The following is a 27645-nucleotide window of genomic DNA, read 5'->3' as shown; positions in this document are numbered from 1 at the left end:
CTTTGGAAGAAGGGGCAGGCAACTCAGGAGGACTACAAGAATTTTTTGGGGTAACTCAGGGAGAAAATTACAATAGTCAAAGCCCAACTAAAACTTAATCTGACTACTGCAGTAAAAAAATGTTTCTCTAAACGCATTAGTAACAACAGGGAGGCCAAGAAGAAGCTTCATCCTTTTCTGGGTATGGGGAGAAACAGTGACAAAGGACCTGGAAAGAGGCTGAGATATTTAATGCCTTTCTTCTGTCATCCTTTAATAGCTAGACCACTTGTTCCCCAGTTACCCAGCCCCCTGAGCTGGAAGACAGGGACCAGGAGTGGAATGAAGCCCCCAGGGAGAAATGGCCAGTGACTTGTCGCCACACTTGGACACTCACAAGTTTATGGGGCCAGATGGGATCCACTCAAGGGTACTGAGGGAGCTGGTGGAAATACTCACCGAGCCAGTTTCCGTCATTTGTCATCAATCTTGGCTAACTGGGGACTTTAGTAAAGCCTTCCACAGCATTCTTCTGGAGAAACTGGCCACTCATGGCTTGTACAGATGCACTGTCAAAACCTGGCTGGATGGCTGGCCCCAGGGAGTGTTGGAGCCTGGAGCTACATCCAGCTGGCAGCTGGTCCTTAGTGGAATTTCCCAGGAATCAGTTCTGGGTTTATATTGAAGTGGGGATTGAGTATACTCTCATAAAGTTCATATACAACATTAAGATGTGTGGGAGTGTTGATCTGCTGGAGGGCAGGAAGGCTCTGCAGAGGAATCTGGACAGACTGGATCAATGGGCCAAGGCCAACCGTGTGAGACTTAACAAGGCCCAGTGCCAGGTCCTGCCCTTGGGTCACAACAGCCCCTTGCAGTGCTACAGGCTGGGGGCAGAGCAGCTGGAAAGCCACCTGGCAAAAAAGACCTGAGGGTACTGGTTGGCAGTGTCTGAACATGAGCCAGCTGTGCCCAGGTGGCCAAGAAGGCCAATGGCATCCTGGCCTCTATCAGGAATAGTGTGGCCACCAGGACCAGGGCAGTGACTGTCCTCCTGTACTTGGCACTGGTGAGGCTACATTTTGAGTTCTGTGTCCGGTTTTGAGCCCTTCACTGCAAGAAAGACATGGAGGTGCTTGGGCTTGTCCTGATAAAGGCAATTGATTTTCAAAAGGTCTGAAGATAAAACATGTAGCTTTACTAGCAGGAATAGAATAGCTGTTGTAAATTACCAATATATAAAGAAGGAAATTTTTCATTATTTCTCAAAATACTTTGAAGTATGAAGCTTAAGTCACTCTATATTAACAGTATAGCAAAACAAACCAGGTATGTTATAGTTGTATAGAAAGGTTTTTGTAAAAATGGAAGAATCTTATAAAGTCATAAATAGCGGATGTGTTAGAGTAATTTGAGTTATGTAAAAGAAAACGTGACATGAATCAATGCTTGTATCTCTTTGTGTAAATGATTCTGCTTTTGTTTCTTGCAAGTTAGCCAAATGTGAAAGGCACAGTCTGGAAGGGTCTTTGACAGGCTTGGTGGTGTTTCAGTGGTTTAGAGCAATGTACATAATTCTCCATAGTTATGCCTTGAAACACTTTGTTTAGGAACTCAGTCTTGAATTGTGGTGCAAGTTTTCACAATATCTAAAACTGTATTGTGAGTAAAGGCTAAAGATGACAGCTGTCCTCCTACTTCAGAGAAATTTGGCACATGTCAGTATTATTTGGCTAGATTATTTACAACTTTTGATTATAATAATCAAAAGGCCCTTCTATTGAAATTCATTATTTTCCCCAATAATCCTGTCATCAGGACCTCTCCTTCTGCAGTGGAAATTTGAATTTTTTTTTTTTTTTTTGGTACATTGAAAGAACAGCAGCGTGGTGCTTATGTTCCAGCTGTGTTTCTAGACCTCCTCACAATTTAATTTATGCTTACATTTTCATCCAGCCTGGAAAGCTAAAGTAGGCCTTAAAAGCAAATTATTTATGTATCTTAGGAAGAGCGTTCATACTTTCATTGTTTTTGGGATGGATGTATTCAGACCTTTTGTTTAAGGTTAATTTCAGGCATTTGATTTCAATGGAACACAGAAGTAAAAGCAGCAGTCTAAATTCTCTCTTTAGGTAACAGAGACATGGCAGTACAGTCTGCAGGGGTGGAGTTGGCACTGATTGTTTCAAACTTCTGATCAGCTAAAAATGTCTTAGATTAAAATACATTTGAACATCTTTTAAAATAATTGTATCTTTTGAAATAATTGATACAAATAGTTGTTACATTTTGCAGATGAACTGCATGGGTTTAACCACAAGAGAGCAGTATCACACCGGGTCTACGTTGCAAGTCTTCAACTAAAAGAAATTCTGCTTTGTCAGCATAAAGTCTCACAAAAAAATTTTAATCCCTTTATCTTTTTTTTTTTATAGTGATATACACTAAATTGTAGGGGTAGATGATTCTATCTTATTAGCATTATGATGAACTGTATTTATGTGCACTTGGATTAGTAAAAAGTCAACACCTGGCTCATTTATTCTCTTCACAAAATAAAACTGCTACTTCATTTTCTGGGAGAACAGGCTGAAAATTTTATGTGGTGAGTTAGAGAACAGCTTGAGCTGGCAGTAATTTTTTTTCTGAAAACATGTTCTCTTTATCCCATGTAAAATGGCCATTGGAGAGTTCTCTTTGTGGTCCAGTACACACAGAACCTCTAGCTTATACGCGTGAAAATACGCTGCTTTTTACTGATTAAAAGTCAAAGTGACTATAGGGCATAGAGATTCACTTTTTTTTTCTTCCAGATGAAGCACTATACTGCTCTTCTGTAAACATATGCATTCTTTGCTCCTCACATGTACACAGCGACTTGAACCAGTTTAGGTGCATCCATAAGGCTGGGAATGGGGATGTTTGCAGAGCTGGACACTACCTTCAGTAGTGTCAATCTTCGAAGCGTCCACTTCATTCTTGCCATCTGTGCTTTCTCTTTGGTAGCCAGCATTTTGTTTAGTTGGAAAAGTTAAACCAGATTGATTGTTCCCACTTCTCTGTTTCACTTTATAGTTCTCGTGCCATAACACAGCAGCTGTGTTTGCTGGGACGCAGTTGCCACTGAGCAACAGCTGCTGGCATAAAGGAGCAGTAGGAAGAAATTTAAAGTAAGGTTAGTTTTAGTTTTTTCCCTGTGTTATTTTTGCCTTATGGCTGTTTGTTACCTTCCAGTTTACAGCTGTAAGTATTTGTCCTGTTTTTTCTATTATGAGAACTGTAGGAATAACTAAAATAACTGAGGTTGTGTGTTCTACTGCTGAAGTAAGGAGTATCTGTCCTTTGGAATATTGGGTTTTTTATGTGTATTCTGTTGTTTCTTACTCAATTTTGTCTGTATGGTATTTTACCCATCATTTTCTAGCAGGTGTTTTTGCTTGACTTGCATACCATGTTTGACTGTCATCTACTGGGGCAGGCTTGATAAGCCAGGCTGTTTTTAAACTCTTTCTTTGCTTGTATGGAAGTATTTCTGAAGAGAGGTCAAGCTCAATGCTCCTGGTTTTAATTTATTAAGTGGGGAGTTCCTTACCAGCATGTACAGTGGGAAAATATTATCCAGCTCAGTATTTTGGGATAGTAAAAACAGGTAGTTTGAAGATGTACTTTGGTTTGAGTCAGGTGAGATGTGAGCTTTCTCAACACCTCCTGTTCCTATCTGCTCATTTGACCGCTCCAGTATTTTTCATCTATTTGTATTTGCTTCTTCTGTCTGTTCCTCTCATATGCACTGTCTGCCTGTATAAGAATTATATTAAGGCTTTACTAGTTACATTTCTGAGGAGTCTGCTTTTTCAAGACTTCTAGCAAATTCCCAGCCCATTTATTATTTTTCAGTAGTGGCATAGCCTATTCTTTCGGATTTGAAGAGTATACTTTGTATTTAGTATATCAGAACAATGCAGCTGCTAGTGAGACTTATACCAAATAAGTATAACCTAGCTTGTCACTGAATTAATTTTTGATGTTAAATTTGCTTTTTGAGTTCGCAAATAAAAGAATATATTGAAGAAACATTGACATAAGGCGAGCAAAATAAACAGAATTCGTGAGATCCTGCTTCGTGCCTTGTGAGCTCTCTGAGCTGTTGCTAGGAGAAGAGCTTGGTAACAGTGCTCTAAGCTGGTAGTTGCCTGGGGAACCCAAAAACACTTGTGCAATTTCTACATATCTGTACCAAATCACTACTTTTCTTCCATGTACCCCCTTTTTCCTATTCTCTAGCGTAATAAAAGTTGTGGGGGATCTTGACCACAGTCCTTTGTCATCCTTCAGCATACAAGGTCTCACAGTCAAAAGCTTTTAAGAAAATGGCTAGATCTTGATGAGCCACAATAGTGGTGAATAGCTGGCCCAATACAGGTTGAGAATGGTGAACATCACACCTGGTAATGGGCCCTGGCGCTTTTATTTGGAAGTTGTTGCTGTTCCATTGCTTTAATAGGAGTAAAAGTCTCACTTAGGAATTGCATGGATTTTAGGAAAAGTGGAATGTATTTACTTAGGAAAAAACCCAGGATCACTAATTACTAGTGAAGTAATTATTTGACAGAGGAATAAGTTAAACTCTGCTTACTAGAACAAAAAGTTTAGAACTGCAGATAGCTAAGCAATTTAAATCTGCAAATTCTAAAGAAGCTGGTTGTCAGGCATATCTGGCCCTTTATATTTACTTTGAATGAACTTTACAGTAATACAGAAATTCAGAAAATTGTGTCATCTAAGTTTTCATTTTAAGAAAAGTGGGGTAAGACAGATGAATATAGGTCAATTGGCATGTATCAATTCTAGGGAAAAATACCCTGTACAATGATATCCTTTTGCACAGTTGGAAATACGGGACTGATCTCTTGTGACTTTATTGTAAAATAGATGTTTTAAATCATCTTTAACAAAAATAGCTGCAATAGAACAGTGTAAATTAAAATACAACATTTTTATTACTCATAAAAGTAGACGTTAAATGGATGTAGAACTGATTAGCTGGCAGATAATAGTAATCACTGAAAGGAAGTATTTCTACTAAAGATTACAGAGAATGGTACTGGGCTGATGCCGTTTCATATTTTTAGTAATGAAATAAGTGATAAAATTTGTGGATAATTAAAACCAGAAATTACATAGAGAGAAATAACGAAGATGTGAATGATGGCAAAAAGCCACAATGATAATGCTATAGTAGGTTAGGTCTTCAGAAGGAAAGTACATTCTAGTGCAGTTGGTTGAAAAACTATAAAGCTGTTTCATTCAAACTGTATTATTTCAGAAACAGAAAATCTGTTTGCAGTGACTTGATTTGTCAGAGAATGCATGAAGATTAAAAAAAGTGCTAAAAGCTTCTTTCTGTGTCAGAGAGAAATTGTAATACTAGCCAGTTGTAGGAAGTGAGAACTAAAATAATTTAAATAAGAGTGCATTTCAATAATGAGCATGACGTCCTCAGTGGGAAGGGGTGACTCTTCTTTATTGTTTCCCTGTAGGAGAACTCAGTGCTGGTTTGACAGTGACCCAACTATAGAGTGAAACAATTGTCCCTTTCTGACAATGGTGCCTTCCTTCCTCACATGTTTATTTTCTAGTGTGTTTATTATAGGTTGTCTCAGAAAGAGAACAGCTCTTACTATATTTGTTTCACATCTCAAAAGTCCTTTTGGTTTCACAGAGTAACTTGTGCTACTCTTGAAGGTGGAAACTCTTTGCCAATATTCAGATATTTTAGAAGACTTATAAATCTCAGTAAAATTTAAGCTTGTAGATGTGCCATGCCAGCTGAAAAATGACATCTGCATTATTATATAAGATGTCCCTGAGAGCAATGTAACACCCACAGGCAAAACTTCAAGCTGTCAAGTAACTCAAGAGTGATGATGTAAGCTCTCCCTTTAAATTAATGACACTGAAGTATCAGAAAGAAAGAACTGTGGTTGGGTTGGCGAAGGAATAAATGCAAAAGGAAAAAAAACCAAAACAGGACCCCAAACCCCTAGCAACAAATACAGATTTTTTTAAGGTGCCTGGAGGTCATCAATTCACTTTTTCCACAAAGCCATAGAAGTTGTGCTCCTTTATCATTGAAGTAAAAGCTGTCCTTTCACATGTTGCTCTCTTCAGGATCTGAGATGATTTGCTTCTTGACCTCTAACATGAATCTCTTCTTAAATTAATTCTATTATAACAACTTGTCATGGGAGCAGCATTGGTGTCCCTTGTGTGGCTCCTGATCCTAACTAGAGCACTCCAAAGTATAACCACAGTGCAAATCAACTACACCTCTATTTAGCATTTTTAGTGGGACTGTTGAGCTGCCATAATCAAAATGCCAGATAATTTTCTTGGTGATTTGTATTTCAAAGCCTGTCAACATAAAGGCCTAAGTAGTGGAACTGTTCAGAAGAAAATGGAGGCTTTTGGTCATACAGGATTATATTGTGACATGTTTAGGTCTTGGCCAGGTGGAGGATTTGGCAAAAGGCAGCTGAAGTCCAGACTTTTCTTATGCTTCATCTTAAACAAACATTAATAGTAATATTATTGACTGTTCTTTCTCAAAACTGGAAAACCGAAATACTCATTAAAAAAAGAGAAAATTTTTCATACTATTGTAAGATATGCTTAATAAAAAGTGGGATGGGAATTGAAGCAGATCTGAGCCTCAAGAAGCTGTTTCTCTTGAAATCAAAAAGCCAGGCTTTATTACAATAAAACATCCACAGTTTTATCTACGGAGAACACAGGAATTAACAAGGAAGACAGAAAATAAAAAGGGTTGTATGTAACCTTGCATGCAAGTCTTTGCTTCCACTTGACTCAATACCTTTCTGAGTTGTAGCAAAGTCTCTTAGACCCCTCTCATGTCTGGCTGACGGTGAAGGCTCACAAGAATTTTTTTTACTTGCTGCATTCTGAGTGAGCTGTGAGCTTCTTGCTATGGCTCTCTTGCATGACATATCCTGCAGTTTCTGATCTTTCTATCTTCCAGCTAAATCCAGAGCATCTCAGAGAAGAAAGAATTCCCTGCTTCTCTTGAGAGGGAGGGGGAAATCACATTGCTCTTTAAAAGAATGTAACCTATGAATTCCAAAGTTGATTGCAATCATAATAGATACCATCATTCCCCAAATCAAATTACTTTTTGTGTTGCTTGTGATTAGTTGGGTGTTTTGAAGAAACTGACCATAATTAGGTATGGAGGGGAGGAGATGAGGGCAAGACCTCTAAGAAGGTAAAAATGAGGCTTGATAACCAATTTTAGTTCTTTCCAGACAGGACTCCTGATAGACCAAGCACAGAGGATTTGTGAGGATCAAGTACAAAAGGAAACCAACTGCACAGCTTCTTATCCAAGTTTTTTCACTTTAATTCACAAATCCCATCAGGTAACATAATTTCTGTATTATCTTTGTAACTACAATGGAGTTAAATAAAGGAAGTGTATTTGCTCTGTTAAACCTTTAGTACACGCCTTTATGTACCTAAAGCCAATGTCACTTAGCCATTTTGAGTGGCTGATGTACCCATTCCAAATCTTATTTATGTTTCTTGATTTGTTTAATATCTGCCTTTATATAGGCAGTCTTCAGGCAGTGGCATTGTTGAGGAAGATTTCCTTTTAATGTGGGAGCTGGGGCAGTTACCAAGCACATCTCTCTGCTTATTAATTCAGCCCTTGCACTGATAAAAGAGACTTCAAAGCACCAAAGTGCAAGGGGCCACTCCCTAATGGTCCATGCAGAAATGGTGGAGCTGGTGGCAGTAACTTTCCTGATGCCTTGAGGGAAATAAATGTGCTGTGCAAAGGTACCGCAGAGGACAATGGTACTACTTATCGTCTACATGGAACCTCATCCCAGCAAAACAGGACATTTTTTTAAACAAAGTAATTCCACTCATGTTTTGGTCTCTCAGCTGAAGATACTAATGTATCTATTTTTTCTCCTCCTTCTAGAAGATGGCTTGAAATATATTTACCCAACACAAAGCACGGCAGATACAAACAAGTGATCTTTGGGACAATAGTTTCTCAATCTGCCCTTGAATCTACCACATGTTCCAGTACTTTCTATTTTCTATGCATTTTGGTTGCCTAACGTGGACTAGACCCTGAGACTGTCTGCAGGTGTTGGTAGGTCTGGTTATAGTAATGAGGCTGGGCATCAAATACACGTGTAAGTGTAGCACCAGATTTTTCTTTTTGGTAGCTGTATTTCTTTCATAAATATGCTTATGTATGAGCTAAGCTCATAGGAATCCTCTCCAGATACAAATAGAAAATCTGGATTTAGAATGTAACAGCTGCTGAGCAGCATGAGTAGGTCAGGAAAGCATCATTTTAAACTAATGGTGGATTTAGGTATTAAAGTGTATTTTCTTCAGGATTACGGTTTTAGTAATATTTATTTGTAACCAGGAATTCTCTTTTTGCTTCATGTAAATGTTCAATATTTTAAGCTTTTCTATGTGGTTAAAGGTTAATATATTCTTATAGCAGCAACTTCCATATGTACTGCTGCACTTTGTTTACCTGTGTTTGAATTTGGGGAATGCAGAAGCTCTCAGTCTGCCCAAATGTTCTGATTTTTTATAGGTGATACTAATGAAGCTACAGTATTTTTTCTTCTCTCTCTCCCTCCTGGAGGCTTTTCGTGATTCAAATTTCTTTTTGCCACCCTTTGCACTTCCCACTCTTGTACTTGCACTTTCTAGAGAGGGATGATTTGTATACAAATTGAATTTATCTCCAAGTGGTAGCAGTGCTGGAAATAATAGGACAACTCCTCTGTTTGTATGAATTCTAATACTCCATTTTAGTTACAACTTCTTAAAACACCCAGATCCCCTTCCTAATCTAGTAGTACAATATATTTAGAGCTCTGTAGGGAACAGGATTCAAACCTTCTCTCTAAATTGTACTACTATAAAATCTGACACAAAATTCATCTACTATTGCAATACTTCCTTGTGTGTTAGGTCTGCATGGCCAAGGTAGCTTTTAGGAAGTGCTGCTGGTGGTAACAAAATCCAATTGTCATGGATTAAGGTGTTGCATGGTGTTCAACTCTGCCTAAGAGCCAAACTAGCCCAGGATGCAGTGAGATGATCCACTGATTTTACTGGTAGAGCGCCTCTAAACTCTTCTCCAACCTGCGATTCATTTGCTGTCAATCCCTAAACAGCTGTTTGAGACTCTGTTGTACAGAACATCAGTGAAAGACTGAGAGGTGTAGAACTGGGGACACCACAAACCTGCTTTGTTGGTAAAACCAGAGCATTTTTTAATAGCACTCCTTTTATCTAGAAGAGGATTGGACATTGGAGAGACCCTGCCTTCCTCACCTTTAGCTAAAAGGAGTGTCTGTCACACACATATTACATTGTTTCTTCTCTTGTTGAATTGATATATTTCCAAGATTTTCCACCTGAACTTTAAACCATAATTAAGTATTTGGCCAGGACAAAAATACTGCATTATAAATAATTTTTCTTTTGCTGTTCATTGAGGCATTTCAACTTGCTGGTCTGCATATTTTGTCATGATGCTTGAAACATCAGCATCCACTTAGACAGTGCCTGTGCAGAGCGGGAACATGTATTGATTTGGCTGTACTTGAAAATAGCTCTTTTAAATCTGCTGTGGAAAACAGAGTGGTTTTCCAATGGTGACTGTGTAGAAGAGTCCTGGAGAAATCATCACAACTCCAACCCTATATAGGACAGATCTCTAAGGGGCTTCATTCTAAAATCAATTTTGTAGTTCTGCTTGCATCTGAAGGACAGAGGAAAACACTGTGATTCTGAAGGGTGGATTTTTTAGAAAAGTTTAAATTTAACATGTTGGCTAAATAGCACTGAAACAAAATATATTTCCAGCTCCTATATTTTGTTCAATTGTAGTATTTGCACGGCACGAACTGAGTATTGTTGCTGAGCACTTTGAGGTACAAATGAATCCTGGCTTTAGAAATGTGTCAGAGACAAGAAGAGTCCCTGCAGTGATACCCATCAGTGACGACAAGTATTTCTCACTTAGAAATACTTATCAGTGTAGAACATCAATACTTCTCATATTTTCAATTAAACTTCAAAAGCTTCCGTCATATTGCACATATAAAGAACGTGGTCTGAAACAGAAATGAGAAAATGGAGATTAAAACTGACCTTAAGAAGAACTCATTACTGGAACTGAAACAATAGTTTAAGGAAAACTCTCCTTTAAATACTTAACCAGGGAAGCATTTTCCCTGGGGTTTGAAAATCCTTCTACTACATGCTTAGGAAAATTACATGGAAATGCTTTCCTTGCTGGGAACTCCATTTATATTCATACAGCAAGTCTAAGGGGAAATTTAGAGAAAAGTTCTTCTCAGAAACACCACACTAGGAAAGTGATTATTCTGTTGGTAGAAAGGAGAAGCAGTGAGAGGATGGATGCAGTGGGACTTTTGCTGCTTTGTCAAACCAGAATGTCTTCTGCAAACAAAGGAGATCCTTCAATCAACTGGCTTTACCAAAGAACTTGGAACACTTCGCTTTTTTTTTTTTTTATTAGCTGTCATTCTTCGACATGATGAATACTTACAGCAGTATGTTAAAAAAGATACAGTTAAGTCTCTTGGCATCACTGCATAGCAGTCACAGCATTTTCACACAATCTAGTGCTTCCTTTCAGAATGATGCATATGGCATATATACGCACATATGGGGGCTGATTCTTGGTCCCAGTGAAGTTGGGGGGACCAGTGTTTGGCCCATAGAGTTGTATAAGATATGTGACTATGTATATATAAAATGCTTTACAATAAACATGACATATACAATCTTGAATTCAAAGATAAGCAGAATATATTTTACATCCGTGTCAAGCTTATGGTCTGCACTTAAAAGTTTATGTACCTAAAATATTGGATGGATTATAGAAACAAAGAGCAACAGTTTGCACCAATCAAAGTAATTTGAATACATATTCATGGCATGAAGCTTGCTGTGTGTTTTTGTTTTGTGTTTTGGGGTGGCTTTTTTTTTTTAGATTTGCAGGGTTTTAACTCAAATTTAATTATTGATTTTTGTGGGCCATGGGGGTCATGGTGACATCAGGAGGGGAACAGGCATACTTTATGGACTCAGATTAGTGACTTAAAATATAAGACAATAAATTATGGCTGGTGGCCTGTCTGATACCCGAAAATAAAATTGTGACTACTTGAGTTTTTCCTTTCTGAGAATTCATTTGGAAGGACTAAGTGTGCCTTCTGTGTCTAATTTGATGAAAACTTTAACAGAAATTCAAACCCCAGATTGCAAAAGCTGGTGAGATCATTATGCAGTGTAACAGCAGCCTTATCTCATTTACAGCTTTCTCATTAATCATTGGGGAGGTTTTGGTTTTCTTCATGAAAACCAAGTTTATACAAAACCAATTGACCTGTGCTGTAGATTAGGTTAGACACAACTGCAGATCATGTGGGTTTTTTTCCTCTTCCTCCATGGACTCTACTTAATCTCAGCTACTCCTGTCTTTGTTCTTTGTATTCCAAAGATACATGTTGTCAATAGTCCTTTTATTCCCCATTTGACTGGTGGCTGAACCACTGACACTTACAAACACAAAGGTAGGTAAAATCATTACTTAATGACAATGCATACATAAGCATTATTTTAACCAGCCTTTCTCTTATTTTCACTTATTATTGTTAGTTATACAAAATTTTACTTCTTAGATGGTATATGAAATCTTCATTTAGAAGATCTAGATTTTAATCTCATTTGTGGGGCATAAAAACATTTCAACATCCTGCTTTTAAACAGCTTTTTTTCTCTTTCTAGATATGAAAACAACTCAGTTTGAAAACTTCAAAATCTTTCAGCTGCACTGGCCCAGTGGGAAGGAAAAACAATCCACAAGGGCCTTCTGTAAAGTGGCTGATAGGGCTGACACCACCAAAATCTGTGTTATCTGCATAGCTTTTTCTCTTCTGTGCATCAGCAGCCTGTTGGCATGCTGGGGAGAAACCCCAGTGCAGAAATGCCTTCCAAACCAGAGAATACCACACATGTGTCACAACTGCATGTGCTAAGCACTGGTGCCATTGGACTGGCTGATACCAGTTAGGGATTCAATGGGAAATCAGATGGTTGCATTTTGCATTACAGACTCCAGGGAATCTGGCTGCCAGGCATCTGCTGCCAGAGCCTACCCTTTCTGAGCACTTCTGTCTGGAGCACCTGAGGCACACTGGCCCAGGCCCAAACCTGTGCAATGGGTTTGGCTCACAAGTACAGAAGTGTTGCTGGGGCCACCCTGAACCTCTTTCAAGCACTGTTTCATTAGACAAGGTGATTGAAATCTAGCAGGTATGTTTAGTGCACCAAAATCCCCCATAATAATTTTGGCCCCTACTAGTTTCTAAGGGCCTGATAATTTTCAGAAGAGGTTTTTAAAGTTGGAAAGTTTTAACATGGTAAGAGCAAACTTGTAATGGAACCTGTAGGTTCCACTTGTAGAAAAGGACTTGGGTTTAATGTGTCTGTAACAAAATTTGATTTGTACCTAAGCTTTCCTGTTGGACCTATTTTCTGGAAGCTCTTCAGAAACAGCTCAACAATGTTTCTGTCAAGAGCTTTTTATGCTGCTAGACGCTGAGTTTAACTAAATTTCAGAACATTTCAAAAAGATTCTTTGAGCTAGATGGCAAAGGGCTTCCATTTCTTAGTAAAAAGATAAAACACGGGAAATTACATTCTTTTGTATGGACTTAAGTGCTTCTAAGCAGCGCATTACATCGCTCACATAATGTCCTAATAATTGTCCTACATCTGTCAGAAGGAAAGGTACACCTAAAAAGCTGCAAAGTGGTGGTGCTTCCACCCCCACCACCCTCATGTGCTTAAGAAGACATTTATGTCCTGTAGTTAGAAACAATTTAATTCTTCTACTACAACTCTCCTGAGTGCCCTTTGCTTGCTGTGGTCCTTCTATTATATGAATCTCATTTAGATTAGTGGGAGGAAGGAGGTTTTCTATTGGTTGTACCTTACATAACAGTGGAGGGGCAGAAAAACATTGCTGGAGTGCTTTGTGTGCTCACCGCGTTTTGCCCCTTTTTACTTCACTGGCTTTCAGCCTCTTTTCTCTGAAGATACACACAAAGAATTAATGGAGTAAATCATCCTTCACTAAAACTCATGCTTTTTATTTTCCTCCAAACACATTAGTCACCTTATGAGCCATGAACCTTCTCTCATCAGGTCAATATGCTCTGTAATTGAGAAAAATGTATTATATTTTCCCTTGCACTTCTGTGAGTAAACATCTTTCTCATGTTTCTCAAACACCAACTTGAAAAGCTCTTTCTTTGCTGGCCTCTTCAATGTCTTCACATCTCAACGTGACTACCCAAACGTGACTACCTGGCCACAGCTGCTCATTCTTTTGGAAAGCAGCTGTACAGATGTGATGTACGGGGGGCTCACAACAACGCAGCACTTCACCTGAATGCAGTTATTCTTTCTGCAGACAGAGGAGCAGGGGACAATCCCTTTGGTGCAATGCAGTAGTGTCTGAGAATACAATCTCACTGAAATGGTGGAAGCTTAAGTAAAGTTTAATAAAGACTTTCAGAACTGAGGTTGTTTATGGCATAGTTTAGGCCAAGTATCTTTCACAAAGATGAGATCATAGAAAATTCTTCAGCCACTATGATAGCTAAGAGGATTTTTAGTAGTCTGACTACAACACATTTTTTTTTTCCTTCATTGACTGAGACTAATCTAAAAGTCAGCTGAAGTATTCTTTTAATTAAAAGAAAAATACAGATGCATTTTGATGCTATCTAAGGAGGGAATGTGGGGAAAAAATCAGCTACACTGCAACATCTCTCAAGAAAACAACTGAACTCCAGAACTAATGCCGTGCTTTGTAGATGACTAAGCTATTTAGTAAAAATTCACACATTTGAATAAATGGTAATCATGCTGAACTGTCAAATCACGTGGTGCTGCTGTGGGGCCTGGGGGTTTTTTTGAACTTAAAACTTCAGGCGCTGTGAAACATTTGCCTAGACCGAATGTGCAAGGTGCCATGGATTAACAACACGGACCCATATGGAATGTGTTTGAAGTTTTCAAGAAGTTATCCTGCCAGACTTCATTCCTTAATGACCTTTGATACACCTTGGATAGTGGAAAGGCAGTTCAGAATTGTATCTTGTAATCGTATGATTTTGGCAGCTATTAGAAGATGAAGGATGCTAGAAGTTAAGGCTTTTATCCACAAACAATGGTGTATATTAATAAACTCTATACCATATTTACAAATGCTTTCTCTTGTATTAAAACTAACAGTATTCTGTTCACAGTGCCAATGTTTTTACAGGTAGCAATCATCCCACAGTACTCCAGTATTTTGGCATGGGAATCAGTAGCGCTTTCTATTTACAGAAAATGTACACATATGAATATAAACAGGTAACTTGAAACAGTACTCAAAAGATAGATCTGTTCGTGTTTCAAAGGTTTAGACTGTACTACACCTTCCCTTTCGGCTGCGAGGGAATACTGTTCCTTGCAATGAGAAGATGCCCGTCTTTTATCCAAAGTGGCATAAAAATGATTACCAAAACAAGCCTTGTCACACTGAAGGTGTGTATACGGAGAGTAACTTCAGTCCAAGGTTTAGAGATCTGTTGTTTAGTGCACAGAATACAAAAGTTAAAAAGGTTTTTAACCACTAAAACAACCCGACTCTCTGCCCTCTGCAAGCACCGTCCCGCTCGGTCCATGTCCTCTGGATGCTGGAGATGCTGGTGGTTTAATGTGCAGCCCAGCTGCCAGCCTAGAAAGGGTGTGGCGCTCTGGGCCTATATACATATGTCACAATATGACTTGTGGTAAAAGAAAAGATCACCAAGAGTGCCTCTCTGTGCCCCCTGTTCTCTCAGCAATCCTCCCTGCTTCATGGCAGCTGGAACTGGCCTGGCTTCCCAGCTGCTGACTGGGACTCCGCATTGGGGCAGATCGGGATCAGGAGGGACTAATGGCATCAGGCATGCGCAGAACGGAGAGAGGGGAGAGGAACGTGAAGATCAGAAAGAAACCCAGCAGAACCATGGGCGTGTTCATGAGGACCCTTAGAGCTTTGCCATTTCTTGCCTTTGCACAGTGTTGACAACAGGCTCCAGCTCCTCGGGACCTTTTTTGCTGCTGTGACCAAGACGGAGATAGCAGTGCTAGAAGGAAAAGTGCAAAGCTGCCACTAAGGAGTCTCTTCTTCATTTAAAGTCTGTTCCTGGCTGCCAGTCACTTGGCCTGAGTGGTCGTTGCTCCTACTACTGCTGTGTTGCTTGTGGAGCAAACTTCTCCACTTGGCCTTGTTCCTCCTGAGATGGTTTAGCATGTTTTCAGATAGGGGAGTGTTGCCTGTAAACTGGGCCCACCTCTCAAAGAGTGGCTCCACGATGTATGTCATGAACCCTGGAGAAACACACAAGGGACAGCTGGTGAGCAACAAGTTAATTCCACAAGTGCACTGCCCCACAGAGTGCCTCAAAAGCACAGAGCAAGGGAAGAGGCAAAAGCCCTGATGAGAAACAACAACAAACTCTCAAACAGACATCAATGTCTTCTGAAATGCACAGCTTTTGGCCAGCATACATGAAAAGATATGGCTTTATCTGTGTGTGTCACAGTAAGCTCTGTGACCATCGGCAAGCCTTTGAGGAGATTTCAGACGAGAAAGTAACCAGTGTTTAACAATGGCTGCAATTTTTTCCTGTGGGTATTTTCCCCCCTATGCAAAGACTCCTTTGTCTTTCTGTTGAACATTTGGCTTAGACAGATTTCTTTTTGAACATTTTAATTTAGAACACATTTTTAACTCTTATGGTATCCACAGCTATTATTGTTACAACAACTGGACTGGAGTGGGGCATGTGGTGAATTTCAGTTTCTCTTAAAGATTCTGCCATAGTGAGATAAACATGAAGAGAATGAAACTAATACTTACCAATCTGGATGCTTGGTACTGTATCCTTTTGCTGATTACAAAGGGGGCTTATTTCCAGTTCAAATTTTTGTTCCAGATCACCTGCAAAAAAAAGGGGAAATAAAATCTTTTTCTGACACTTTTCTCTCTTCTCCATACCTATGCCACACTCTTACAGTGTCTGCAACTGTGTGAGGAGTTGGAATCTTCTACCAATGATGATCATGGTAAATGTCTAAATACCTACTTTTTCTGGACTTTTCAGGTATCAGAGAAACCAATTACCCATCTAAGATAAGACGATAAAACTAAGAAAAGACGACTTTTAGATGAACATTAAATCTGAGCACATGCTCTGAGGATCTTAATTTTTAAAACAGACTCTCTCATGTGAAAGGTTTTTAAGGCATTCTAGCTCACTTACTACTTGTTCAGATCACTTCCTACCAGAAGATTGCAGTGTATCAATTTTAGATTTACAGTAGTACTGCAGTGGAATTTGCTAGCGCGTTCTTGTGGAAGTGGCTCATAAAGGGAAGAGTGTTGGAGCCTGGAAACCCACTGTGGCTGCACTAACAAACTAGTAAGGGCCAAAGCATGGACTCCAGTAATGTTTCAAGTGTCAAGAGCTATGGAGCTCAAATTATAAACGTGGAAAAGGGATGAAAAGTCTGTCTTACTACTGTCCAGTAGCTGGGTATCAAGCTATGCCCTTGCTGCTGCACTGGGTCATCCAGGAAGTCCCCAGAGAGGCATCTGCATAGGACTGACTTGAGACAGAAAAGCAGTTGGCTGAACTCCTAGCCACCTTCATAGCAGAGTATCTGACTAACTGGATCAGGAGGTCTCCAGTTCCAAACCTGGGACTGTCCTGAAGATTCCTGCAGGCAGCTCCTGCTGTGACCAGCCCTGGGGACTGTTTCAAATTGTTGGAAGAAAAACCTGCCTGGGGGATCTGCTCACTCCAGATGCCACCTCAAACTGGCCCTGACACAGAATTGACCAGGTTTGACACTGAGAAGACACTTATAAACAGTCAGTAGAAATTATTCCAGCAGATATGGTCACACAGGACAGGCTTCTGTACATAGTAATGGCAGGAGATGTTTTTTATGGAGTTGAAGGTAATCAATATCAACAACCTTGCTGGGTTTAAGAATTCAGCAGAAAAGCATCTCAGAGGGTGTAATTTGCTCACTGCCATGCCAAGACAACAGTCACTTTTTCTGCTAGAGAGACTGCATTCCCCATGCCTGAAATTCCTTCATGCAAAGATTGCTCTGAGTTAAGTTTTGGGTGTAGGGGTTTCCTTAGAACAAACACTCTCTGTCTGTGAGTGCAACACATCCATCCTTTGTGACTGTGAGCCTTCCCTGCCAGTGTACAATCCTGATTACTGCAAGAGGTACAGGACCTTTCCTGTCTACAGTAAGGAAGGGAAGAGTGAGTTAACTGTGTGCAAGCAAAGATGTGCCACTTCCCCTCACACAATAATATTTTGATTTACTAATAAGGATGTAGTGAGGGCTGGTTAGGAAAAGCTTTCCTGTAAGAAAGACAGACCTGCTATTTTAGACAAAACACTGTATTCAACCCATAAAGAAACATTTTGCTTTAAATCCACTGTTTTTGTTTAAAAGTTTTTTTCTCCCTGTGAACAGGTTTTGCTGTTGTGCTACTCAGGTTCTATAGCCCCATTCCTAAGCCTTGCCTTTCTTCCCTCTGCAGCATGCAATCAGTTCTTAAATGTGAACAGAGTATTTTCAGTTCTATTTGAGTACTTAGAAAGTAGCAAGAAAACATTTTTTGCTTCATGAACAATCAAAAGGAACAATTTAGCAAAACTGAGACACAGTAACAGGGGCTTGTGTTTCCAAATGTGCAATTTGTCTTCTTCTCATCTACCCTTCCAAAAATGTTTGACTAAAAGAACGTTTCTAATTCCAGTTTCTAATTCCACCTCTGTAGAGTTCTGGGTAGAAAATGATTGACTCAAAGTATATCCATGTCTGGCCCAAAGTATATCCGCATCTTCTTGTCTTTCAGAAGTCACTTAATTGACAAAAATAAGATTTGGTTTTGCATGGTAAGAAGTTAAAATCATAGTCAATTTTTTTTTGTTTCTAGTTACTATAAAAGAAACTGCATGAATTATTTCCTGAGAACTTTCATGCTAGGGAAAACCTTCCAAGCAATTTTAAAACCTTATCAGAGAAACTGATAATTAATGTTGCTTCAACATTAGCCATTCTCTTGAAAGCTTTTTCACACTACTTCCAGTTTCATGTATAAAAATCAAGATTTAATACTTACCCTGTATTCCTAGCTGTGTTGACTTTTAAAAGATCTAAAAACAAATTAGAGTATTCTTCTAGGAAAGGGGTTTTTTAGGAGCTGCTGTAGGTGTCAGATGCTCCCTGAAATGTACCTAGATTGTGTATTTTATTTATTAACATTTAGTGTAGATGCACCAGAACACTGGAAGATCAGGATCTGAGTCTCTATTAAAATGGCCTTAGAAATGTTCTATTAAAAAAATGTTAAAACTTTGTTCCAGAAGGAAGATTAAACAAAGCACTAATTGTGGTATTATCTGTCTCACCTATAGTTAAAAATCAAAACACGAGACCTTATGGTTTCCAAATGTTAAACTTAGTGCCAAAAAATACCTTCAAGCCCCATCATTGTGTGTAAAGGAGTAGAGAGGTCTACAAAAACACTTTAAAGTGATAATGGTATCTAAATGCATGCTATTTATTACTGGGGATGCTGTACCACTGAACAGGGTTATACAGCCATTAGTGATAATCAGACCACAGTTTCTGTATAATTGTCCCACATAAAACGCTCCTTTTCTCCCTGTGGTGCTTCTAACTGGTCTCATGTACTCAGGTATCCCCTTTCAGAGGTATATTTTAGACATCAGACAAACAAATCTTATGGAGAGTGGAAAAAGCATTACATTTGTAAAATGTCTTTCTCAGCATGGTCCCCTGATACACTAAAGGTGAGATACTGCACCTCATGAGCTGCCTGCTGATTATGCCTTCACTACACATCTAACTAAATCTGCACTGGGCAAGTTGCTTATGTTGCTTCAAAGGCATCAAAGTCAAAGGCATTTCACCAGCTTAAACTGACACTGGCTGAAAATTAACTTGCTGATCTGTTTGTCCGTGTTACAGACTAACTATACCAGGTACCAGCTCAGATGTGGCTTAATTTTGCAGTGCAGAATATTAAATGAACTAAGAACTTCATTGTGCGCTCTTCCACTTGCCTTCAACTCTCAGGATGCTCTGAATAAAGAATTTAGCAGTGATTAAACTCTGTTGCACCCTGTATTGTAGCACAGCATGACCTTGCCTATGCAGATAGAGCCAAATGGTGTAATTACTGTGTTTCAAAAAAAGCCCCTGCTTGACTGTGCTCTCTGCAGGGGTCTGAAAACATTTGCAGTAGGTTTTAGCTGAGGTTTGGCTTGCCTGCTTTGGCCCTTTCAACAGCATGCTGGGAAGCATGTTTGAACCCTTTCTCTGCATTTGCAGGCAGAAGAATGTGTCGTATTTGGGAAACAGCGAGGGTAAGGCTCCCATCAGTGTTGTAGTGGGAGCATGAAAAGCGAGACAAAACCCAGTGCTGGGATTCTGGGGCAGTGTGGTGCCGGCACCATTCCAGCTCAGAAACGCTCATGGTGCCTGGAGGGTCTCAGAGAGGAACCCAGCCATGGGTTTGCAGCTGAATTCAAGTGCTGAGGCACAGCAAAACCCTCCCTCCTGCCTGATGCTGGTAGAGGAGCAGAGAAACACGTGTTGCTCTTCTACCCCTTCCCACTTTTCCAGTGAGGCAGTACATCTCTGAAGGGATCGTATTCTCAAGGGACATTTCAGTTCTACCTCTGGCTTGTCACACAGAAACCACGGAAAGCTGAGGTGAAAGGGACTGCTGTGGGCTGAAGGGGCTGACCTTGCCGGTAAAACTCTTCGCAGACCCGTTCACTCCACTGCTTGCTCAGATCCCAGACCCGGCAAGGGTTGCAAATGTCAGCACACTTGAGTGCAATCTGAAAGCAAGAAGAAAAGCAGGAGTGAGAAAGGAAGTTACTGTTTAGCAGTGTTTCAGCAGTAAATCTGCAGTCATGGAACTCCCAGGCCCTACCAGCGATGCCAGCAAGGGTTAAGATTACCTTTCAGAGGCTCAGCCTCACCCAAATGTGCCCTTTGAGGAAAGAGCATTTATTTAAGCTGCAAACAAAACTTTCATTCAGCCCTCCACTTTACCATAGTGAGAACAAGAGCAGGGCCAAATTCCAAGGCTGCAAAGTGTTTTGGATATTCCTTGGAAGGAATAAGCCAACAAAAGCCTCAGGCTGGCTCCTGCTGACTGCTTGGCTCAGCATCCATGGCTGATGACAAGGAAGGGAAGAGCCAAGCTGGTGTATTTGGGCATGATTTCTCTGTGGTCTCAGTGAGTGACCTTGCATCTCACTTCAATTACACTTCATCTTAATGTCTGCATATTTTTGTTTACAAAGCTAAGAACAGGGCTCTCCACACTGCCCCTCCTGGCCTGGCTTCACTTAGTTAACTAGTACTTCTTAGTGCTTTGTAGGAGCATGAGTACAGGGGAAAATGTTTTTAAAACTGAGTAACTACTTCAGAAAAGCAAACCATGTAATAGTCTGCCTTACTGCCTTGGAACAAAGTATCATGTGCCTTGTTTCTTCACAGGCTGAACACAGTCACTCAGTCTGACAGAAGTCAGAAGTCATTCTGGCACCCAGGAAGAAAACCTAAGTATTTCCTCCTAAGAGTTCAGACCTGTGAACCAGCAGAGGGAAATCTCAAAGTCATTTTCTTTTGGATTAAGGTGATTAGCCTAAATGTCATTGTCTACTGCAAGGACCTTTCAAACATTCTTTAGCTTACTCCAATCAATCAAGAGTTCTTGATATTTTTCTTTTCTTCTTCCACAACTAATCCACCAGACAAGTAAATCTTACTGTCTGTTCCCTTGTTCCTAAGTTCCTAGTGCACAAGAAACCTTTTTTTGCCACAGCTGAGAGCTGTAATTCCTCTCCTTTTGGTATTTGCACAACTTTCTTGCCTTATCTGTCCAGAAATATGGTCAACCTGTCAGCCTGCCCTGCACAGTCTGTGCAGGAATCTGACAGAAGACTGTGCTTGAGACAGAACAGGTGAGAAACTACTACATTTCCCATGCTGCTGGAGAGGGAAGAATTAACAGATCAGCACTTCTTTCCTTGCAGCTGTCACCTTTTCCATGCACTTTGATAAAAGGAAAATATGTAGGTGTTTGTTTTATAAATGAAAACAATTACTTCAAATTCTTTATGTATTTAGGAATGAAATTAATGTAATTTCTCCAAAGAAGCAAGCGTATGTAGCTACGTTAATCACAATAATACTTTAATAGATAGAGGTTTATTCTGAAGAGTCTGCTAATGACTGCTGCTTAGCTGGAAGAGCCAGTATGAACCTATCTGATTTCTGAATAAAGCATGGGTTTTCCATTAGCTGGTCAGATGCACTAGAGAAGCATCTGCTGCCATGGCAACAGCTGTCTCTGCAGAGGCAGTTTCTGAGCATCCATCACAGGAACAGGACTTGGAGACCCGATGTCAGGCTGTCCTGGAAAGAACACCAACGAGGGGGCTCTCCTGCACAGTGCTAGAAAAGAACACCCAGTGGAGTGACATTTGCCAGAAGAGAGAGAGACGCTACAACTGAAGCATCACCTGTGAAGAGAAGCAGTGTTCTGGAAATAAAATAATCTAGCTTATCTCCATTCCTTAGCATTTGACACTCTCCTGTTTCTGTTGCATTCACAGATTTTTTAACTCAAGGAAATTACCTAAGGAAATCCTGGAGGCACCTTATGCTTGCCTGACGTGCCAGAAGGTGGCAGAAGGGAAGTGTTTATGGTAATAGGTAAGGAGAGGCTGATGTCCAGACATACTATAATAAACTACTCCTAACATATACTAGGAAGTACTGTGACATGAAAAATTAATAAAAACAATAAAAAAAAAAAATTTGAAGTTACCTGAAGCATAAAATGTCTGTCTTGTGCATCCTCCAGCCTCAAATCCTGATTGTCAAGATGAGATTTCAGACGGATCAAAAACTCATTCTGCCTGTTTATGTCTGTTGCCAGGATCAGGGAGCCCAACTGCTGCTCAATGTCCTGTCTGCAATGAAGGTAAATAAACCCCATTAATCATGGAACCATTCAACATTAAGAGCTCAAAACAACCTGCTCTGGATCACTGGAGCTGGCATAAAGCTCCCTCTTTCTTTATGGACCCAGTCTGATCTGTTTGGTCAGTCTCTGCTGAGTTTTGTGGGCTACAACTGTTCTACCTGCCCAAATGGATTCAAGAAGAATAGATAATGTAGAATAAAAATGCTTGTTGGCACAAGCTGTTCTGAAAGCTTCTGAAAAGTGCTAGGAAAGTACAAAAAAAACCCACCCTGAAACAACAGCATGCTGCATCAAGAAAAATGCTCACGTCTTACTTCAACTGCTCAGAGCTGAGCGGTGAATACTGCAACTTTGAAGTTGCAGTCAAAGTTGTGAAGGTCTAGGCTGAAGTCTAGGCTGAAGTCCTTTAAAGTTGTTGATGCAAAGAATTTCTGGAGGGATATAGAGCTTACTGCTTCCAGGTAACTTGTTTATATTCTTGGTAGGGTCACCTGTAATTTAAAATGTATTACTGCAGTCTGCTCACTGTCTCAATCTCCCATCCTTGGTAGGACTAACACAAGGAAAAAGCTAGCAGCAACTTGGCCAAGGTGCTCATGTGGCTGCTCTTTTTTTGCTCTATCCATAAAGACTGAACCACATACTCTCAGTGACATGCAGAAGTCCTGAGTAGTCTTGATGCTCCTTGACCAACTCCTTCAATTTCCTGTTTTTAATCACTAAATCTTTCCATTTTTGGTTGGTGCTGTGTAAGATGAAAAATGCCAACAATCCATCTAAACAATCCCTCAGCTCTTGCTGGGACTTTCTCTGTTCCTGGGCTGAGAGTGGCCATTCCATTCCTGTGCTGCAGAAGTGGGTAGGTGTTAAAAAATACTTCTGCTGCACAACTTTGTCTCATGGTCTCACAGTGGCACCAAGAAGGCGCAGGAAGTTCAGCCTATTCTGAAGCCTGGGCTTTTTTTTTTTTGCCAGTGTGCTTTTAGGAAGGGAGAAGGAGGCCATGGCCTCGTTTCAGTGATTCTGGTGGACACTTACGTGACCTCCTTGGGCAGGTGGGCGAGCAGCCGTGACTCTCGCAGCATGCCTATGGTGGAGCGCCAGTGGTGGTTCTCCAGCACCGACACGTTCTGGGGAGGAACAACACCGACAAACGCAAGGATTAGGATGGTATCCATGGTACACACATGGATTTGCCATATCACATGACACCCAGAGCTGGCTGGACATGCTGTAACATGAGCCTAAAATGGGTGCTTTTCAGCCACAGTTGGATTAGAGTAATTGGTCTCGATTTCTACAGTTAAGGACCTTGTGCTTCTGGGGTTCTTAGCTAAGGTCAGCCCTAGAGGCCTGTTGTTCTGCACTTTTTGAATCCTGCTGTGAACAGAGGAGCTAATCTCATCTGAGTGGGAGGCAGTATGCATTCTAGCAGATTTATTAACAAATAAATTAAAGCAGGAGTGCAAAAGCTTATTTTTACCTCCTACTGATTCCAGGCTGACTTTTCAGCCTCTACAGTTTGAATGCAGAGCGGACAAGAAGAAGAAAACTAAACTGCCAAATTTCCCTTTGAGTCAGGGAACTGCAAACTGCCTGCAGCTGTTCAGTGAAAGCAAGAGGAATAGCACTACTGCTGAGCATTTGCAGGCTTCAGCAACTTAGCCTGCAACAAATTTTGACTCCTCTTTGTTTCCTTGCTTTCAACTAAGTGGAACCAACGTTAGGTGGGAAAAAAACTGCTAGGGAGCTGAAAGCCAGCTTTCTAGGTTGTCAGTAAATTACAACAAATTTGGTATCTTTTGTCTGATGACTGGAAATTACTATCCTAACACAATGTGTTTTCCCATCACTGCTTGTTTAGTTCAGAGTACTTTCTACCACAAAATGCCTCAGACATGTCACTTGTTCAGAAACCTCTATCATCTGTTCCCTGGTTTGGGCAGTTCACAGCTTTTGCAGCAGATGAGCACTGGATAAGAAAAACAAAACAAAACACAACCAAACCTTCTGAGCAGGCAGCAGAACAAGGACTCCACCCTGTCACTGCCAGCTGGGAAACTGGAGTGAGAATCCCTCTCTCCAGCCACTGCTGACTTCTAGCTCCATCATGCACAGTGCCACAGCTCAGAGCTATTGCTGCCATAGTGCTGCCTTTCCCGTGGGACATGATGTGCAGCTTCCACTTTTCCAAGAAGGACTGAGCAGCATTTTCTGCCTAAGTCTTCCCCATCTTACTTTGTAGTCCTGTCATATCTAAGGACTGTTAAAAAACTAAACATTGCATAACCAAGACCAGATTTGCATTTTGATCATCTTGCCTGGTGCAAAAGTGAGAGTACAAACTGGATTGACTTCCTATCACACTATTTTCCACCTTGCTTTTTGTTGCTTCTGAATTCACAGAAACAATGTTGCTTTGGTATTTCTCTGGGTTTGCCAGTTTGGTTCCCTTACAAAAATCACAGATTCAGGGGGGAAAAAATAAAGTAAAACCAAATCCAAAACTTTCAAACCATGTAAAAACCAATTCCTTTTCTTAGGAAGAGCTGATGGACTCAGATCACAAAATCAGTTATGCAATACAGAAATTACTTTTGACAGCAATTCTGTTCATTTGCCAACTTAAATATCCCTTCTCTCCTTTTGCCTAAATACATCAGGATGGACTTTTGCAACCCTACACTCTGACCAAGAAAAATAAGAGAATGTAATAGGACACAATAACAAATTTTTTGGGTTTTTTTTTTCACCTACCAAGTCACAGAGCTGAATACTGGCCCCGAGTCACCCCAAGGCCACAGGCTGCCATCTTCCTATTACCTTGGACAAACTCGATCTGATGTCACCTTTGGCTTTTGGGAAGGTTTACACTTGTTTAAGATAGTGCCTGAGTGCACAGTTTCCTGTGACCCTGGTCTGAGTGCATCCTTGAAACTCTTCGACCAGGGAGGTCCCCCCTGGAGCACCCTGTGTCCTCACATCCCTTCCAGCCTGGCAGCCTTTCTTGCTGTGAGGAGCTGCTTCAGCAGCACCTGCCTCAAAGAGGAAATTACACTCCATGGATGCAGCTGATCCTTGGCCATCCTGAAGGCCAGCCAGAATAGGGCTGAGAAGTGAGGAAGGCATCTGAGACCTTTCCAGCATCCAATTAGTAGTTACTCTTAGGAAAAAGCACACTCAGGTAGTCATCTCAGAGTATTTCCACTTCTCTAAGTTTCTGCCCTCTGCCTGCTGCTATAAGGGGAACCTCAAATTGACACCACTGCCCTATTTAGATTCCCACACTGAAACTGCAGGGAGGAGGGAAAAGGAAAGGTCATGTTAACAAGCAACAACAAGCATGAAGTCATATGATTCTCCTCTTAAATGTAAGGAGCCAGAATCCCTGAAGTGGCTGCCAGTAATTAGCAGAGTCAGCTATTCCCCCTAGGAACACACTAGTGCTTTATTAAGACTAATTGCCATGAGCTATCTGATCCCCCAGGCTGGTGGGAGACAGCCCATGCAGGGAAAGTCTCCGTGCTGGCCTGCAGGCTGGGGCTCTCAGCTCTGCTTCACGTGGTGTTCTGGTTTTTTAAAAAAACTGAGTAATGCAGGCTTGCTTTAAAGGCTACACTATAGGAAGCTTCTGTCACATTTACAGCCCTACCCATAGCAATAGACTGCTATAGCAGAGACTTCAGGACTTTGACAATTTATTTTACTTAAATTACCACAGTATTTCCAATCTGTTACTTAGTCTGAGCTTTTGAACCACTGCATTCAACACACACACTTGGAAAAGAACAGTAACTTGAAGAGAGGGAGACTTGCTACTTCTAGGTGCAGAGCAAACTTCAGTTTTAATTCAAAGTCAGAGGAGATCAAACTTTCTTTCAATCTCATCAATCTATTCTTACTCATTGAGCAGTTGGTTTAAATACATAATATCAAATAGTAAAAAATTACACTTATTATTAGAAGTGTTGTTTTTAAGGAAGATTGCATAAGAGTACTGTTTTTACTGATGCCCAAAACGTACTTTCCTATTTCCAGCTTACCCACATTAAAGTTGTAAAGTGTCCTTTCATAGTTTTCTGAAATGTTTTGTACTGTGATCTAGCCACACTTCTAAACTTTTTTACCCTTAATTTAAAAGCCAGACAATGCAAGTTAGAAGCAAAGTCTGCATCACACTACAAGGAATGTTGTTGTGCTCCTCACAGGAAAACTAAGGGACCTCCAGACCACTAGACTCACCTTCTATGCTCTCAACTGTCCTTGTAATGTTGGAGATTTCAATGAACTGCTTTTATCTTTGTAGAAAATTATGGTGTGTGCAATCACGTGCAACAGACCTTAGAAAATTACCCTACAGATTACAAAACAAAGTGTCTTGCATCATAAAATACAGATTTAGTTTGAAAATAAATGCTGAAAGCTCCAAAGTCCTTGGTGATGTCCTCCTGAAATATGACTCTTCTCACACATGCACTTCAGAAGCTGTCAAAGACTTTACATCTTTGTCAAGAACTGACCTACCTCATTTTGCAAAACCTTTTCTTCCAAATGTAAATGTAAAGTTTTAATTTAAATGTCAAGTGACATTTAAAAGCACAGAAATGCCATATATGGATAAGTCCACTGTCTGAATGACAGATGGCTGCCAGCTCTGTTAGAACTTACTTTCATTTGATCCCTTTTCTGATTAATCCCAGCAGCTCTGTGGCTCTGCTACTTAAAAACCAAAACCTAAGAACTTTGTTTCAGTTTCAAGCACATGTTAAAGTAAATGTTTTAAAGACTATTCACTAAATCATTTTTAGTCAAAAATGTTTTCAGCAAAACTTTTTTCCAGGAGGTATTTTTATTGGCATCCATATACTGTATACTACTAAAATCTTGGGAAACAATGTGGGATCATTTTCAGTTAAAATAACTCAAACTTGCCAGTGAATGTCCTTAAGCAGGAGACTTCAGATCTCATTTGCTGTTGAAAGATGCATTTTCTGCTTTGTCACTGCCTTTTCTAACCAATATTTGTAAGTATATTCAAACCCAAATACCTGAGCAGAAACCACTTCTCCAAGATACCAGTATTTCAGCTGTATGTCTTTCAGATTAGCCTGATTTTTCAACCTAATTATAAAGTACTGCTTGCCACTATTAATTTGAGAAGGAATTGTTTGTACCTTTTCAAAAGACAAGGGGTTTTGTGGAATGGCTCTACTCACTCCTCTTCAAAGCACCCTTACCATTCCCAAAGTACTGTGGCTGAGGTCCCTGGCTTTTTTCCCTCCTCACTCAGCTGGCCTGACGTTTAGAGAAGACTGGACCAGAATCATATGGGTATGACATAATAAGCTGCATCAGCTTATGAAGAGGCCAATCAGTGTTTGAGCATAACTGTGCCTTGGCTGGGG

The 27645-nt window shown here is 40.3% G+C and overlaps 1 protein-coding gene across 10 annotated transcripts in view; it reads right to left on the bottom strand.

The window, feature by feature from the left end:
- Positions 1-10561: 10561 nt before the first annotated feature.
- Positions 10562-27645, bottom strand: part of PDE7B (phosphodiesterase 7B) — a 170256-nt gene continuing 153172 nt past the window's right edge. For all 10 annotated transcript variants that reach the window (XM_059841762.1, XM_059841765.1, XM_059841766.1 and 7 more), the window contains 5 exons: positions 23279-23370; positions 22082-22226; positions 19982-20078; positions 16037-16117; positions 10562-15504 (listed from right to left, as the gene is read on the bottom strand). In XM_059841762.1, coding sequence (XP_059697745.1) covers positions 15287-15504; positions 16037-16117; positions 19982-20078; positions 22082-22226; positions 23279-23370 — 633 coding nt within the window. In that variant the 3' untranslated portion in view covers positions 10562-15286. The remainder of the gene's footprint in view (positions 15505-16036; positions 16118-19981; positions 20079-22081; positions 22227-23278; positions 23371-27645) is intronic.

This window comes from Haemorhous mexicanus, chromosome 3, assembly GCF_027477595.1.
Source record: "Haemorhous mexicanus isolate bHaeMex1 chromosome 3, bHaeMex1.pri, whole genome shotgun sequence".
Lineage (NCBI taxonomy): Eukaryota > Metazoa > Chordata > Aves > Passeriformes > Fringillidae > Haemorhous > Haemorhous mexicanus.
This window is presented reverse-complemented; position numbering and strand designations above follow the sequence as displayed.